The sequence below is a fragment of the Hemitrygon akajei genome, chromosome 14 (genome assembly GCF_048418815.1).
Source record: "Hemitrygon akajei chromosome 14, sHemAka1.3, whole genome shotgun sequence".
In the NCBI taxonomy this organism is placed as follows: Eukaryota; Metazoa; Chordata; class Chondrichthyes; order Myliobatiformes; family Dasyatidae; genus Hemitrygon; species Hemitrygon akajei.
Window position 1 is genome coordinate 55,543,033 of NC_133137.1, and position 15,863 is coordinate 55,558,895.

Genomic DNA, 15,863 nt, shown 5'->3' on the forward strand with positions numbered 1-15,863 from the left:
CTTCTCTGCATCTGTGAGTGCTGGCGTGAGCTTGCTGTGCACCTTTTGTCTAATCTTCACACAAGTGTTTTAAATCTCTGATTGTTGTAAAACAAATATTTCTGAGCTGTGTTCTCTTCCTTTAAACTGCATCTAGTGTTAGTTGGATCATCCAAGCATTTTTCATAACAACATTATAGTGTATCAATGGTTTAAGTCTCAGCAACTGAGAAGGGTAAACAGGATTGGTTAATACTAGAATAGACTTGATGAGCTAAATGGCCTGGATCTTTTCCTCCTCAGAATGTGTAAGAGACTTAAAACTTGTGATCCACAATTAAGTATTTAAGTTCGACCATTTCAGTGGACGTGGGCTGCATTCTAATTGTTCCTCCTCTCCCCACAGCACCGAGTGCATACCATCCTAACTGCAGACCTGGTTATTGTGATGAAACGAGGCAACATCCTTGAATATGATAAACCTGAAAGTCTCCTGGCACATGAGGGAGGCATCTTTGCATCCTTTGTAAAGGCTGATATGTGAATAATCCGGAATCCTGGTATTCCACGTTAATCTTCTTTCACTCAACAACCATGTTTTTTTTTTGCTTTTTATTATCTAAAGTTATGCAATCTTCTTTAAGTCAAAAAACATACTTTCATACCTTCTCTCCAAGACCGTCTTTGCTTTAATCAGTGTCTGTCAGTATAACATGTCACATCCAACTAGACTATGCAAGGATTAGCCTTAAAATGATTGATTTTTCACCTTAATGAACCACAGAATGCACTGCAGTGCTAGAGAAATGTCATTGTACAAGAGACTGAATGGATTTATTCTAACTTCTCAGAATTACGTGTTGAATTGTAATCATAAGTAAGTTTTTTTGTGGTAAAAGTGTTGCAATTCAACTGGGATTAATACCAATACATCCCCTTACTTATTACGGTTTGCATTGTTTCAAATATTTAGTTATTCGATTTATAGATAAATTATGAACATGAGCAAGTCGACAGATGCTGGAAACCCAGAGCAACACCCACAAAATGCTGGAGTATCTCAGCAGGTCAGGCAGAAGTCGATTATCTATTCATTTCCACAGATGCTGCCTGACCTGCTGAGTTCCTCCAGTATTTTGTGTATGTTGCAAAAGATGAATTGCTCGTGTTTGGAGATGCATGTTGGCTACAGATATATATTGAAGGGTAAGATGTTTGTATTTATATAGGTTTACTCATTGGAAAATGTTGGGTTTAGACCAGTCAGTAACTACAACCATCATGCAATGGAGCCAGTCTAGCCTCAGGTCAAGTAAATAAAGTAACCCAGCAGACAAAGCCATTGTACTTAGCAAAAGGTGATGATCAGAAGTAGGATAGAGGAAATACTTTGGCTGATGTATGCATTTCTTCATCTCCATTGTTGTGTTTGGAAGTATTCACATCCAACAGTTCCACTTTCAGCTACCAGGATATCCATACAGAAGAGGCAAACAGATTTACTACAGTCCAAGCAAATGATTGTTGCGTACCAGCTCAAGATACACGGCTCTCAGGTGTGATGTCAGCCGTGCCTGATAGTGACCTTCTTGAGATTCACAGCCTTCTGTCTCCTTCATATCACACTTCCTTTCCTTGCCCTTGACTGTACCCAGACTTTGTGGGCTTTAAACCTCATGGTGGAAGAGCTCTTCCAGCTGATATCCAAACAATAACAATGCCCCATATACACAAAATGCTGGAAGTAAATAACTAGACAGGTAGCATCAGAATTGAGAGCGTCACAGAACAACACAGCAATGCCCCCCGCCCCCGGATATTGTGGTGACCTTTTAACCTACTTCACAATCAAACTAACCCTCCCCTCTCATATAGCTCACACCCCTCCACTTTTCTTTCATCTATGTTCCCATCTAAGAGTCTCTTAACTATCCCCAATGTACCAGCCTCTACCACCATAGCCGGCAGGAATTTCCAGGAGCTTGCCATTCTCTATGTATAAAAAGCTATTTTGGCATCTCCCTCAAACTTTCCTCTACTCACTTTAAAACAGGGGCTCACAATCTATGGTCCGCAGGCCCCTCCATTAAAGGGAGGGGCATAAAATGGTTGGGAACCCCTGCTTTAAAAGGATGTGTTCTGCTACTGAACATTGCTGCCTGGGGAGAAAGTCTGTCCACTCTCTCAATCGTATAACTTTATGTACGTCTATCAAGTTGCCTCCCGTCCTTCGTCACTCCAAAGCCCTAGCTCACTGAAACTTTTCCATAAGGCATGTTAAACATAGAAACATAGAAAGCCTACAGCACAATACAGGCCCTTCGGCACACAAAGTTGTGCCGAACACGTCATTACCTTAGAAATTACTAGGCTTACTTATAGCCCTTTATTTTATTAAGTTCCATCTACCTATCTAAAAGCTTCTTAAAAAAGACCCTATTGTATCTGCCTCCACCACTGTTGCCAGCAGCCCATTCCATGCACTCACCACTCTCTGAGTAAAAACTTACCCCTGACATCTCCGCTGTACCTATTCCCCAGCACCTTAAACCTGTGTCCTCTTGTGGTAACTATTTCAGCCCTGGGAAAAAACCTCTGACTATCCACACGATCAATGCCTCTCATCATCTTATACACCTCTATCAGGTCACCTCTCATCCTCCGTCACTCCAAGGAGAAAAGGCTGACTTCACTCAACCTATTCTCATAAGGCATGCTCCCCAATCCAGGCAACATCCTTGTAAATCTCCTCTGCACCCTTTCTATGGCTTCCACATCCTTCCTGTAGTGAGGCGACCAGAACTGAGCATAGTACTCCAAGTGGAGTCTGACCACGGTCCTATATTGCTCCAACATTACCTCTCGACTCCTAAATTCAATTCTACGATAGATGAAGGCCATTGCACCATACGCCTTCTTAACCACAAAGTCAACCTATGCAACTGCTTTGAGCGGCTTATGGACTCAGACCCCAAGAGCCCTCTGATCCTCCACACTGCCAAGTGTCTTACCATTAATGCTATATTCTGCCATCATATTTGGCCTACCAAAATGAACCACCTCACATTTACCTGGGTTGAACTCCATCTGCCACTTCTCAGCCCAGTTTTGCATCCTATCAATGTCCCGCTGTAACCTCTGACAGCCCTCCACACTAACTACAACACCTCTAACCTTTGTGTCATCAGGAAACATACTAACCCATCCCTCCACTTCCTCATCCAGGTCATTTATAAAAATCACAAAGAGTAGAGGTCCCAGAACAGATCCCTGAGGCACACCACTGGTGACTGACCTCCATGCAGAATATCACCCTGTCTACAACCACTAGGGAACTAGGGAAGCCAGTTCTGGATCCACAAAGCAATGTCCCCTTGGATCCTATGTCTCCTTACTTTCTCAATAAGCCTTGAATGGGGTACCATATCAAATGCCTTGCTGAAATCTACTGCTCTTCCTTCATCACTGTGTTTAGTCACATCCTCAAAAAATTCAATTAAGCTCAAAAGGCACGATCTGCCCTTTACAAAGCCATGCTGACTACTCCTAATCATATTCTACCTCTCCAAATGCTCATAAATCCTGCCTCTCAGGATCTTCCCCATCAACTTACCAGCCACAGAGGTAAGACTCACTGGTCTATAATTTCCTGGGCTCTCTCTACTCCCTTTCTTGAATAAAGGAACAGCATCCGCAACCCTCCAATCCTTGGGAACCTCTCCCATCCCCATTGATGATGCAAAGATCATCGTCAGAGGCTCAGCAATCTCCTCCCTCGCCTCCCACAGTAGCCTGGAGTATATCTCGTCTGGTCCTGATGACTTATCCAACTTGATGCTTTCCAAAAGCTCCAGCACATCCTCTTTCTTAATGTCTACTTGTTCAAGCTCATCAGTCTGCTGCAAGTCATCACTACAATCACTAAGATCCTTTTCCATAGTGAATACTGAAGCAAAGTATTCATTAAGTACCTCTGTTATCTCCTTCGGTTCCATACACACTTTCCCACTGTCACATTTGATAGATCCTATTCTTTCACATCTTATCCTCTTGCTCTTCACATACTTGTAGAATGCCTTGGGGTTTTCCTTAATTCTGCCGGCCAAGGCTTTCTCATGGCCCCTTCTGGCTCTCCAGTTTCCTTCTCAAGCTCCTTCCTAGTAGCCTTATAATCTTCTAGATCTCTTAACATTACCTAGCTCTCTGAACCTTTTGTAAGCTTTTCTTCTTGACTAGATTTATTACAGCCTTTGTACACCACAGTGTCTGTACCCTACCGTAACTTCTCTGTCTCATTGGAACGTACCTATACAGAGCTTTACACAAATATCCCCTGAATATTTGCCATATTTCTTCCATACTTTTCCCTGAGAACATTTGGTTCCAATTTAAGCTTCCAATTTCCTGCCTGATAGCTTCATAATTCCCCTTACTCCAATTAAACACATTTCTAACTTGTCTGTTCTTATCTCTCTCCAATGCTATTGTAAAGGAGATAGAATTATGATCACTATCTCCAAAATGCTCTCCCACTGAGAGATCTGACACCTGACCAGGTTCATTTCCCAATACCAGATCAAGTACAGCCTCTCCTCTTGTTGGCTTATCTACATACTGTGTCAAGAAACCTTCCTGAACACAATATCTAATATCCTCAATATCCCTGTTACTATTAGACGGCCTATAAAAAACACCCAGTAAAGTTATTGACCCCTTCCTGTTCCTAACCTCCTGTTCTCTAATCCAGGCAGCATTCTGGCAAATCTCCAAGGCACCTTTGAAATGAGGCGAGTGATTTTTTAAAATTCTTTTTTTTTCCAAAAATGAATGAGAAATGATACTGCAAGTGTGGTCATAAGTGGTAAAAGCTGAAGATCAGCTTTATGTCACAGTGGGGGGGGGGGGGGGGGTTAGTGGGTGGTGAGGATGTCGGGGAAGCTTTGTGCCAAAAGGTTGTTGAGCCAGCCTCGAATTCTAATGGAATAATCAGAGGCTGGAGGTGGACGGCAAGGTGGGAATCGGAAACAAAATTGAAGGGATAAGCAAGTGGAAAGGGTTGCCTGTGGATCTCAGAGCTATCTTCCCTCCTCATTCTCCAAACTCATAGATCCCAACCACTCATTGTCACCCAAGTATGCCTCTCTATTTTGCTTATGAAAAATATTTGAGACATTTTTCATGGAGTTATAATATTGTTGAGTCAGTAATTGGCATATCATGCCCTTGCTGACCATTGTACTTCTGCATGCTGATCTTATTTACCTGCATTAAGTATACAGTATTCTATGACTTGATCATTTATGTACTTGTTTAGATGCATTTTAAATGTTGTGAGAGCATCAACCTTCTCCATCCTCTCAGAGGATATGTTCCAGATTTCAGCCCCCTCTGGATTAAAAAAGAACTCCCTCTCAGATCCATTCCAAACCTTCTGCACCTCAGCCTGGATCTACGCCCTCTAGTCTTGGACTCCCCCCACCATGAGGAAAAGATATTCACTCTGCACTCTACTTTTTCCCCATCATTGTATACACCTCTATCAGGACACCCTTCGGGCTCCCCTATTCCAGCAGAAGCAAACCCAAACTATAGCTGTGTGCATACATCTACTGATGTTTCTGGACACATCATCAGTGATGTTCCTGGAATCATCAGGTGTTTCGGATCTTTCAACATCATACAGCCTTCTCCAGGTGACCCAACCGGGGCTGATCAGACTCCAGCTTGTGTCCAGATGGTTAGCTACACTGACTCCATGCCTCCCCTCTCTTGAGCCACAGCACAGACTCCTCATAACAAAATGGTCCCATCCAGACAATTTGCAGGTGGATCTCCTCTCAACCTTTCCAGTGTAATCATATCTATCCTATTCAGTAGCAACTAGAACTGCACACAATATTCCTGATGTAGCCAACCAATGTTTTATAAATGATGTCGCAGCTGTTATACTCTATGCACTATCGATGAAGGCAACCATTCCATATGCCTTCTTTACCACTTTATCTACTGTGCTGCCATTTCAGGGGTTTATGGAGATGTAGCCCAAAGTCCCTCTGTTCATTAACACTCGCTAGGGGTCTACCAATAACTGTGTATATGCAACTCTTGTTTGTCCTCCCAGAAAGCACCACCTCTCACTCGTCAGGATTAAAATCCATTTACCAGCTTCCAGCTGATCTATATTGTGCTGTGGACTTGGACAGCCATCCTTGTTATCAACTGTGCCACCAATCTTCATATCATTTGCAAACTTAATTATCATTTTTCCATTTGTATCCAAGTTGTTAATGCATATCACAAACATAAAACTTCCCTGTGGTGTAGAAAAATGTGTATGTTTGTAAAAGCCTATAGAATTATTACTGAATGCTGCAATAAATACTTAAGCAGCAGACTGGTTGCACTGAGGTACATATCTGCAACTGAGGTTTCAGATTGGTTGTCTTTGAAGTAAAACTCATCATTTGCATGTTGTCACAGAGGCCAACAATATTGAAATAAGACATGGACATTGTTACTCTAGAGTTAACCTATAACATATTCGATAAGAGTGACAGCCCTCACAAATAATTCATGGGCTGTAAAATACTTGGAGGATGTAATGGAGAGTTCGAAAACTTGCTTTTTTACTGGCCTCTTTCTTTTAATCCCTTTCTAGCATAGTAGTTGGAAGATAATTTTCCACAATTTGTGCTTATTGGTATAAATACTGATTTAAGAAAGATCTTAATATTATCATTGCTAACAATTAAGAAAGGACAAATTGCCTTGAAATATCAAACGTGTTCTTGTTCTGCAGTGCAAAACACAATGGAAAAACACCTGGAATAATTATGCTATACATACACTCCTTATATTTGTCAGTTATTACTGATCAATCTGCCTTTTCTTTACCCCTTTGGTGATTGTAAAATGTTAAGAGACATGTATTTAATGTGTGGATATTGTTACTTTGGAAATTAATGAGTACTGTATCTTAAATTAAAATCAAATGAGAAGCAGGTGTCTAGGTATAACAAAAGGAATTTTAAGAATGGTAGAAAATACAAGGTAACTGAAATTAGTTTGGAAAGACTTGTTTCACTTGTTGAAATTGTACAAGATGAAAATAGTGAATAGGCCTCCATGGCAGACTTGGGATGAATGAATGCATTCAGATTGGTATTGGTTTCTTTAAGGCTCTACACCAGCCACTATTGCACTATTGTAAATATGTAATTCAAGTTTCCTTGAATGTTTGCTTTACACTTCCTTATCAATAAAATGGAGATTTTACACGTTCAAACAGTGTGGTCTATTGAAATGAGCAGTAACCGCATTACAAATGAATATGCTTTAGAGTTGAAAGGAAAAATGGGACAAATTAAGTGTTAACACTAAACAGGCACTAAAGTATCATCTCATTTCAAATATCAGGTGCGCCTAGTTCAATTGAAATACATGTACATATTCAGGGGCACCCAGCAACTAAGCTGCAGGATATGATGCAGCAGGCGTGAAAGGGCTTTGCTGTTGTTTTCAGACGTGGGTGCATTAACATATATTGCCCCAAAATTCAATCAGACTGAGAAGATGAGCATACAAAGTAGGACACACTGATAGAATAGGATTCAATCAAAGTTGAGGTTATTGTCATATGCATAAGTACGTGTGCACAAGCGCAGTGGAAAAACTCGCCTGCAGCAGCATCACAGGCACAGCGTCAGACAAGCAGCATTCACAAAACATAAGTGAAACCAAAGTATATACAATTTTTACAGGAAAGATACACAAATAGAAATAAGACATCCATTTTAGTTCAGATAAGCAGTAGTGATTTGGGTTTTGTGAGTTGATTCAAACCTGACTGGTTGAAAAGATGTAATTTGCTGAACATGGAGTTGTGGGTCTTCTGCACCTGCTGCCCAATGGTGGCTGCAAGAAGATGGCATGGCCCAGATGATGGAGATCTTTGATTATGTATCTTGCCTTTTAGTGGCAATGCCTCCTGTAGATGCTACCAATGGTGGGGAAGAATATGCTTGTGATGTACCGGGCAGATTCCGCTAGCCTCTACAACTTCTTCTATTCCTGTACTGTCAGGTTGCCATACCAGACCATGATGCAACCAGCCAGAATACTTTCAACAGTACACCTGCAGGTTTGATATACAATGAGAAGTGACAAATCTCAGTGACAAACCAAACCTCCTAAAACAGTTAAAAACACTGGTGTACTTTTCTTCTAATTGAGTCAAAGTACTGGGCCCAGGACTGGTCCCCCAATATATTAACACCCAGCAATTAAAGCTACTGACTCTCTCCACCACCCACCCCCCCAATGCAAACTGGTGTTCCTTCCCCTTTCTGAAGTCTAAAATCAGATCTTTAGTTTTGCTGATGTTGAGCGAGAGGTTTTTCAGGTTCAGATTCCAACTTATTCATCACATGTACATTTAAACATACTGTGAAATGTATTATTTGCATTAATGACTTACACACATAAGGATGTTCTTGGACAGTTCCAAGTGTTGACACCAAAATAGCATGTCCACAATGTTCAGCAGGACAACATAAGCAGCAGCATCATCAGCAATGGAATAAAACAAGACAAGAACAACAGAACAAGCCTTTCCCACTCGTACCACCCATGCACCCCCTCACACAGACGTTTCCAACCCCAGAGCAAACCACCTCCAGTTGCTGTTGTGGAAACATCCAACCATCTTGCTCTGGTATCCTGACTCATTGCCACCTGTAATTCGTCCAACAATAATAGTGTCATCAGCAATTTTGCCTTTAGCATTAGAGCTGTGCTTAGCCACACTGTCACGTGTACATAGAGAGCAGGGCATAGGGCTAAGTACACAGCCTTGAGGTGCACCAGCGTAGATGGCCAGCAAGGAGCAGGTCCCCGTGGATTACAGTGTGCTTATAAGGAAACCAAGTATCCAGTTGCAGAGGGAAATCCAGAGGCTCAGGTCTTGAAGTTTGATGATGAGTTTAGATGACATGATTATATTAAACATATGGATGAATTATTTGTGTGTGAGGTAAATATGCTGCAATTAGGACATTCTTCCTGAAACATGCTTTCTACTCTTAGAGCCATTGAGTTATACAACATGGAAAGAGCACTTTGGCTTAATATTTCATGCTAATCAAGTTGGCTAACTGGGCTAGTCTCATTTCAGATTCAGATTCAGATTCAGTTTGTTGTCATTTAGAAACCACAAATGCAATGCAGTTAAAAAATGAGACAACGATCCCCCAGAATGATATCACAAAAGCATATGACAAAACAGAATACACCAGAAAATCCACGTAACATTTGGCAATCCCCAATCCAGAGTCCGGAGAGGCTGCTGCGTATTAATATCGCGCTACTGTCTAGTGCGTTCCCTGGAAAGGAGCCTCTGTTTGGCCCATATCCTTCTAAACCTTTCCTCCCCCTTTTCTCTCAAACTGCCACTTAAATGTCATAACTGTACCCAACTTGGTGACTTCCACTGGGAGCTTGTTCCATATGTCCAACACCCTCTGTGTGAAAAAGTTGCCCCTCGGATTCCTTTTTAATCTTCCCTCTCTCTTTAAAACTATGCCCCCTAGTTTTGAGCTCAACTATCCTGAAGAAAAGACTGTGACTACCCACCTACGTCTCTCATGATTTTATAAAACTCTACAATATAAGGTCACCTCTTAGCTTCTAAGCTCCATGGAAAATAATCCTAGCCTATCCCGTTTCATCTTTTAACTCAAACCCACCAGTCCTAATAACAGCCTTACAAATCATTTCTGCCTCCTTTCTAGTTCAATGAAATCCTTCCCCTAGATTAGGACTACCCAACCTGGTGTCCTTGGTAAGGGTCCAAGGCATAAACAAGGTTGGGAACCCCTGCTATAGATGGAAAACTGCAACTGCACAGAATCAGCATCAGAATAATTTTTATTATCACTGACAAATGTCATGAAATTTGATGTTTTGCTGCAGCAGTACAGTGCAATGCACAAAAGGATACTCCAAGTTTGGTTTCACCAACATCTGGAGCAGGGCAAGGACCTTATTACCAGTTCCTATGAATCTGACAATGGTGCTGACCTTCTATGTATCTAGATTTACTGGCCAGAGTGGATAGTTTTTGCAACATATTAAGATTTACCACATGATGCTATGTAGGTAAGGGCAATGATGCTCCCTGTTCAATTAAAGTGAACTATATTGCATTCTCTCTTGCAATTGATTATAGCAATTGGAGGAAGCATACAACTTTCCCACAATTGCAGATCTCTCCATGCTGCAGGGCAGCATTTACTTCATACACATGGTCTCCCTGATGAGGCATTTGAATTCTCCCAAGTAATCAAGTTCTAGTTTAATTATCATTTAACCACGCATAAATACCTGTGAACACAGCCAAAAAACTAAACAGTGTTCCTGCAGGGCCATGATGCTAAACACAGTACCATCAGTCATACATAGCACAAGGCACATATAGCTCATATAAGATAACAATAAACATACAGTCACACAGATGTGTGTGTGTGTGTGTGTGTGTGTGTGTGTGTGTGTGTGTGTGTGTGTGTGTGTGTGTGTGTGTGTGTGTGTTTGTATACCAAGTCCCAACTGGTATGTCCTATAAATTGATGGTACATGGATGACATGGATGTTGTCAGCAAGAATAAGCAGTTGTCAGCAGTCCACAGACAAATGTACACACACACACACACATGTGGAATGCAATTATCTTTCACCAATTGAACACTGGAGGGCAGCACCAATGGATGGGGCCAGCCCTAATCCAGTATGGACATCACTTCTGGACTCCCTTCCTGCATTGCTGCAACAGGCAAGCCTGTGGCATAAGGCCTAGCTTTCACTGCAGTCGAGGCCACACAGCTCCCGTGCCAGTAAACCAGTGATCCAGACTTGCAGTACCAATGTTCAAGGGAGTCCTGCGATCGCAAGAAAAACATCCAAGACAATCACTTGTTGTTAGAGTCCGTACTGCCTTCGCACAACAATTCTGATGCCTTTCTGTAGCAGGCAGCAAACCAGTCTGGAGCAAGCCCAGCTCCTCCAGCAATGAGCAACTCGCTGATGGGATAGACCTGTATCATTTCAAGTTCTTAATGTCCAACATTGCCTTGCGGTCATAAAAAAGACATTTATAATAAGACAGAAACATCATTCATTGGCCCTAGAGAGGTCACTGCACCTGAGCATGCCACCATCTTACTGGAACTGGAAATGAAATAAACTAAAAATGGAATAACTTTCCTTAATGATTCACTGCCAGTTTGGTAATCGGGTAATTATTGTCACATGTGCCAAGGTTCAGTGAAAAAAAATTATTTTGTATGCCATCTATACAGATCATTTCACAACAGCATTTTAAGGTAATATGAGGTCAAAGCAATAACAGAATGAGAACATACTCTTAATGGCCACTTTATTCAATATCTCCTCTACCTAATGAAGTGACCACTGATTAAATGTTTGTAGTCTTCCACTGCTGTAACCCACCCACTTCAAGGTACAACATGTTGTGTGTGCAGAGATGCTCTTCTGCACACCTCTGTTGTAACGCGTGGATTTTTGAGATGCTATCACTTTCCTGTCAGCTTGAACCAGTCTGGCCATTCTACTCTGACATCTGATTAACAAAGCCTTTTCAACCACAGAACTGCCATGCACTGGATGTTTTTCTTTGCTTTTTTGCTCCATTCCCTGTAAACTCTAGAGACTGTTGTGTGTGAAAATCCCAGGAGATCAGCAGTTTCTGAGATACTCAAACCATCCTGTCTGGCACCACCAATCTTTCCACAGTCTAAGTCACTTAGATCACTTTCTGATCTTCGGTCTGACAACAGCGAAACCTCATGACCATGTCTGCATGCTTTTACACATTGAGTTTTCAGCCACATGATTGGCTGATTAGATATTCGCATTAATGAGCAGGTATAAGGTGTATCTAATAAAGTGGCCACTGAGAGTAGTGTTGATGTTACTGAGAAAGTGCAGTGCCTCCTGAGAAATAAATGGCAAGGGCCATGTCATAGTCATTGATTAATATAGCAGGCCCTTCAGCCCAAATGGTACATGCTGACACAGCATCCTCTCCGCTAGATCCAGTTGCCTGCGTTTGGCCAGAACCCACCATATGTACCTATCCAAATGCTTCTTAAATTTTGCAATTGTACTCGCCTTGAGTACTTCCTCAGGCTGCTCATTCCAGGTAATCACTGCTCTCTGTGTAAAGAAGTTACCTAACTGTTCTCTTTCAAATCTCTCTCCTTTAATATTGTATCTCGTTTCGGATTGCCCAACCATAGGGTAAAGACTATGGCCGTCCACCTGATCCATACCTCTCGTGATTTTATAAAATTCTATGAGTCATCCCTCATTCATCTGTATTCCAAAGATCCAGCATAGCCATTCTCTCCCTATAACTCAGGCCAAGCGGTGTCTTGTAAATCTCTTCTATACACTCTTCAGCTTGGCAATGTCTTTCCTATAAGAAGGTGACCAATACTCCAAGTGAGGCCTGACTAATGACTTATAAAACTGCAACATATTGTCCCAACTCAAAGACCCTGACCTACAAAGGTCAACATAGTAAATATCTTTTTCACCATCCTCTCTACCTGTGTGCGTGAGTGGTAGAATCTGGGGAGTATGTAGGGAGAATAAAATGTGGCCTTGGTGTAGATGGGTGGTTGATGGCTGGCACAGACTTAGTGGGCCGAAAGGCCAGTTTCAATGCCATCTCTCTCTATTCCCCTACAACTCTTTCCTTTCTGATACGACACTCACAGGCTTCTAAAAACAAAATGGCCTAGTTATTTCAGTTTTCAGTTTTTATTCCATTTACCGTTCAACAAACTGTGATGACACAACCCTATGTGCTGTGGTTTTCTTTAATAATCCTGTTTCGTGGCTTCTGAAATTCCACCACATCAATTTTCTAGTCTGATAGTTACATAGTCAAAAGCCTCCAATAGATTTTTCAACCACAATTAGTCTTTCAAAAGTTCATTTTTATCATGACATTTCCCATCATTTTTCCTAAGTGCCCTGTTGCCACTACTTTAATAATGATTCTGGAAGTTTTAGCATTTTGGAGTTGCTAGGATTTACAAGAATGTGGAGAGCAGGATTGGTAGTGGCATCCGGATCCGAGGAGAGACCTAGATCTGAGGAGAATAGTGTTCTGTGGAGATCCAGGATTGAGGAGAATGGGATTAGTTGGGAGAATTAAGTTAAATGACTTAATGCTGCTGAATTATAGTTTTATCTATCTGTACCAAATGCAGAGCAGACTCGATTGGCCAAATGGCCTAATTCTGCCCCTAGGCCTTATGGTCTTCTGGTCACATGAAATGCTGGGAAGCATATTTCCATTCCAGCTTCTGAGTTCCAGTGGGAGCATACAGCCATGAAGGTTAAATTCGTAGAAAAGTCAGAAGGTAAAGCCCTAGGGGAGAGATGGGAATGCACAGCTCCATTGTTGCAGCTTTTAGCTTTACTGCAGGCTTGTTCTGATGTGTTTAATACAGCTGTTAGAAATGTGTGAACATTGTGAAATAAAAAACCCTGAGCAATGTTGTCCTCTTTAACTTGCAGACACATTTATTCAGACTATCAATTCACTTCGGTTTAAGGGCATCGAAGACTTTTGACTCTTCAGCTGAGACAGGCAAACAGGACTAAGGCACAGATAAGACCACGAGTTCACTGAATAACAAATCATAGACAAATGAACTACAACAATTTTTAGAAGTTAACTTTTCACCATGAATAAATGAATTAAAACTTGCAGTCCACAATGCAGACATAAATATTCTGAGGCTGATCAATTCAAATGATTTGAATACTCTTATTATCCCTGTAGCATCTCAGTAACTGTGAAACTGACACTCAGAATGGGCAGGGGCAACAAGGCGCCAATGTCCAATATCAGAGCATATCCCCTTCAGGTGAGTAGAGGAAAGATCGGGGCAGATATCAAAGGTAGGTTTTTTTTATACACAGGAAGTGGTGGGTGCCTGGAACACACAGCCAGGGTTGATGGTAGAGCTGGATACAAAAGGAACATTTAAGAGTCTCTTGGATAGGCACATGGATTTAAGAGAAATACTTATTTTTATTTTATGTAGAGATACAGTGCAGAGCTGCCCCTTCCGTCCCAATGAGCCACACTGCCCAGCAACCCCCCCACCCCCCCCCAGCCCAATCACAGGACAATTACAATGACCAATTAACTAAATAAGTGCAACACACACAAAATGCTGGTGGAATGCAGCAGACCAGGCAGCATCTATAGGGAAAAGTATAGTCAATGTTTCGGGCCGAGAGGGCAAGGGGAACCCTATCCCGAGTGGGGTGGCGGGAGGATGGGGTCAGATCAGATGTGCGTGAAATGGGACAGATGCGTTTGAGAGCAGAGTTGATGGTGAAGGAAGGGAAGGCCCTTTCTTTAAAAAAGGAAGACATCTCCTTCATCCTGGAATGGAAAGCCTTATCCTGGGAGCAGATGCAGCCAAGACAGAGGAATTGCGAGAAGGGGATAGCATTTATGCAAGAGACAGGGTGGGAAGAGGAATAGTCCAGGTAGCTGTGAGAGTCTGTAGGTTTATAGTAGATATCAGTAGATAAGCCGTCTCCAGAGATGGAAACAGAAAGATCAAGAAAGGGGAGGGAGGTGTCGGAAATGGATCAGGTAAATTTGAGGGCAGGATGAAAGTTGGAGGCAAAGTTAATGAAAGGGGCTTCCCTTCCTCCACCATCAACTCTGCTCTCAAACACATCTCTCCCATTTCACGCACATCTGCTCTCATCCCATCCACCCGCCACCCCACTAGGGATAGGGTTCCCCTTGTCCTCACTTACCACCCCACCAGCCTCCGGGTCCAACATATAATTCTCTGTAACTTCCGCCACCTCCCACTACCAAGTACATCTTTCCCTCCACCCTTCCCCTTTCTGTAGGGATCATTCCCAACACGACTCCCTTGTCCATTCATTCCCCCCCCCCATCCCTTCCCACTGAACTCCCTCCTGGCACTTACCCTTGTAAGTGGAACAAGTGCTATACCTGCCCTTACACTTCCTCCCTCACCACCATTCAGGGCCCCAGACGGTCCTTCCAGGTGAGGCGACACTTCACCTGTGAGTCGGCTGGTGTGGTATACGGCATCCGGTGCTCCCAGTGCGGCCTTTTATATATTGGTGAGACCCAACGCAGACTGGGAGACCATTTCGCTGAACACCTACGCTCTGTCCACCAGACAAAGCAGGATCTCCCAGTGGCCACACATTTTAATTCCACATCCCATTCACATTCTGATATGTCTATCCATGGCCTCCTCTACTGTCAAGATGAAGCCACACTCAGGTTGGAGGAACAACACCTTATATACCATCTGGGTAGCCTCCAACCTGATGGCATGAACATTGATATCTCTAACTTCTGTTACTGCCTCTCCTCCCCTTCTTACCCTATCCCTTATTTATTTATTATTTCCCCACCTTTTTTCTCCCTTTTTTTTCTCTCTCTGTCCCTCTTACAATCACTCCTTGCCTGCTCTCCATCTCCCTCTGGTGCTCCCATCCCCCTTTCTTTCTCCTTAGGCCTCCCGTCCCATGATCCTCTCCCTTCTCCAGCTTTGTATCCCTTTTGCCAATCACCTTTCCAGCTCTTAGCTTTATCCCTCCCCCTCCTGTCTTCGCCTATCATTTCAGATTTCCCCCTCCCCTCCGCCTCCTACTTTCAAATCTCTTACTATCTTTTCTTTCAGTTAGTCCTGACGAAGAGTCTCAGCCCGAAACGTCGACTGTACTTCTTCCTATAGATGCTGCTTGGCCTGTTGCGTTCCACCGGCATTTTGTGTGTGTTGCTTGAATTT

At 42.5% G+C, this 15,863-nt stretch overlaps 1 protein-coding gene across 7 annotated transcripts in view; it reads left to right on the forward strand.

Moving 5' to 3' along the window:
* Nucleotides 1-7,264, forward strand: part of LOC140738596 (ATP-binding cassette sub-family C member 9-like) — a 188,490-nt gene extending 181,226 nt beyond the window's left edge. For 5 of the 7 annotated variants that reach the window (XM_073066119.1, XM_073066113.1, XM_073066117.1 and 2 more), the window contains one exon: nucleotides 386-7,264. In XM_073066119.1, the coding sequence (XP_072922220.1) occupies nucleotides 386-523 (138 nt within the window). In that variant the 3' untranslated portion in view covers nucleotides 524-7,264. The remainder of the gene's footprint in view (nucleotides 1-385) is intronic. The other 2 variants (XR_012101405.1, XM_073066115.1) reach the window with 2 other exon arrangements.
* Nucleotides 7,265-15,863: the final 8,599 nt, after the last annotated feature.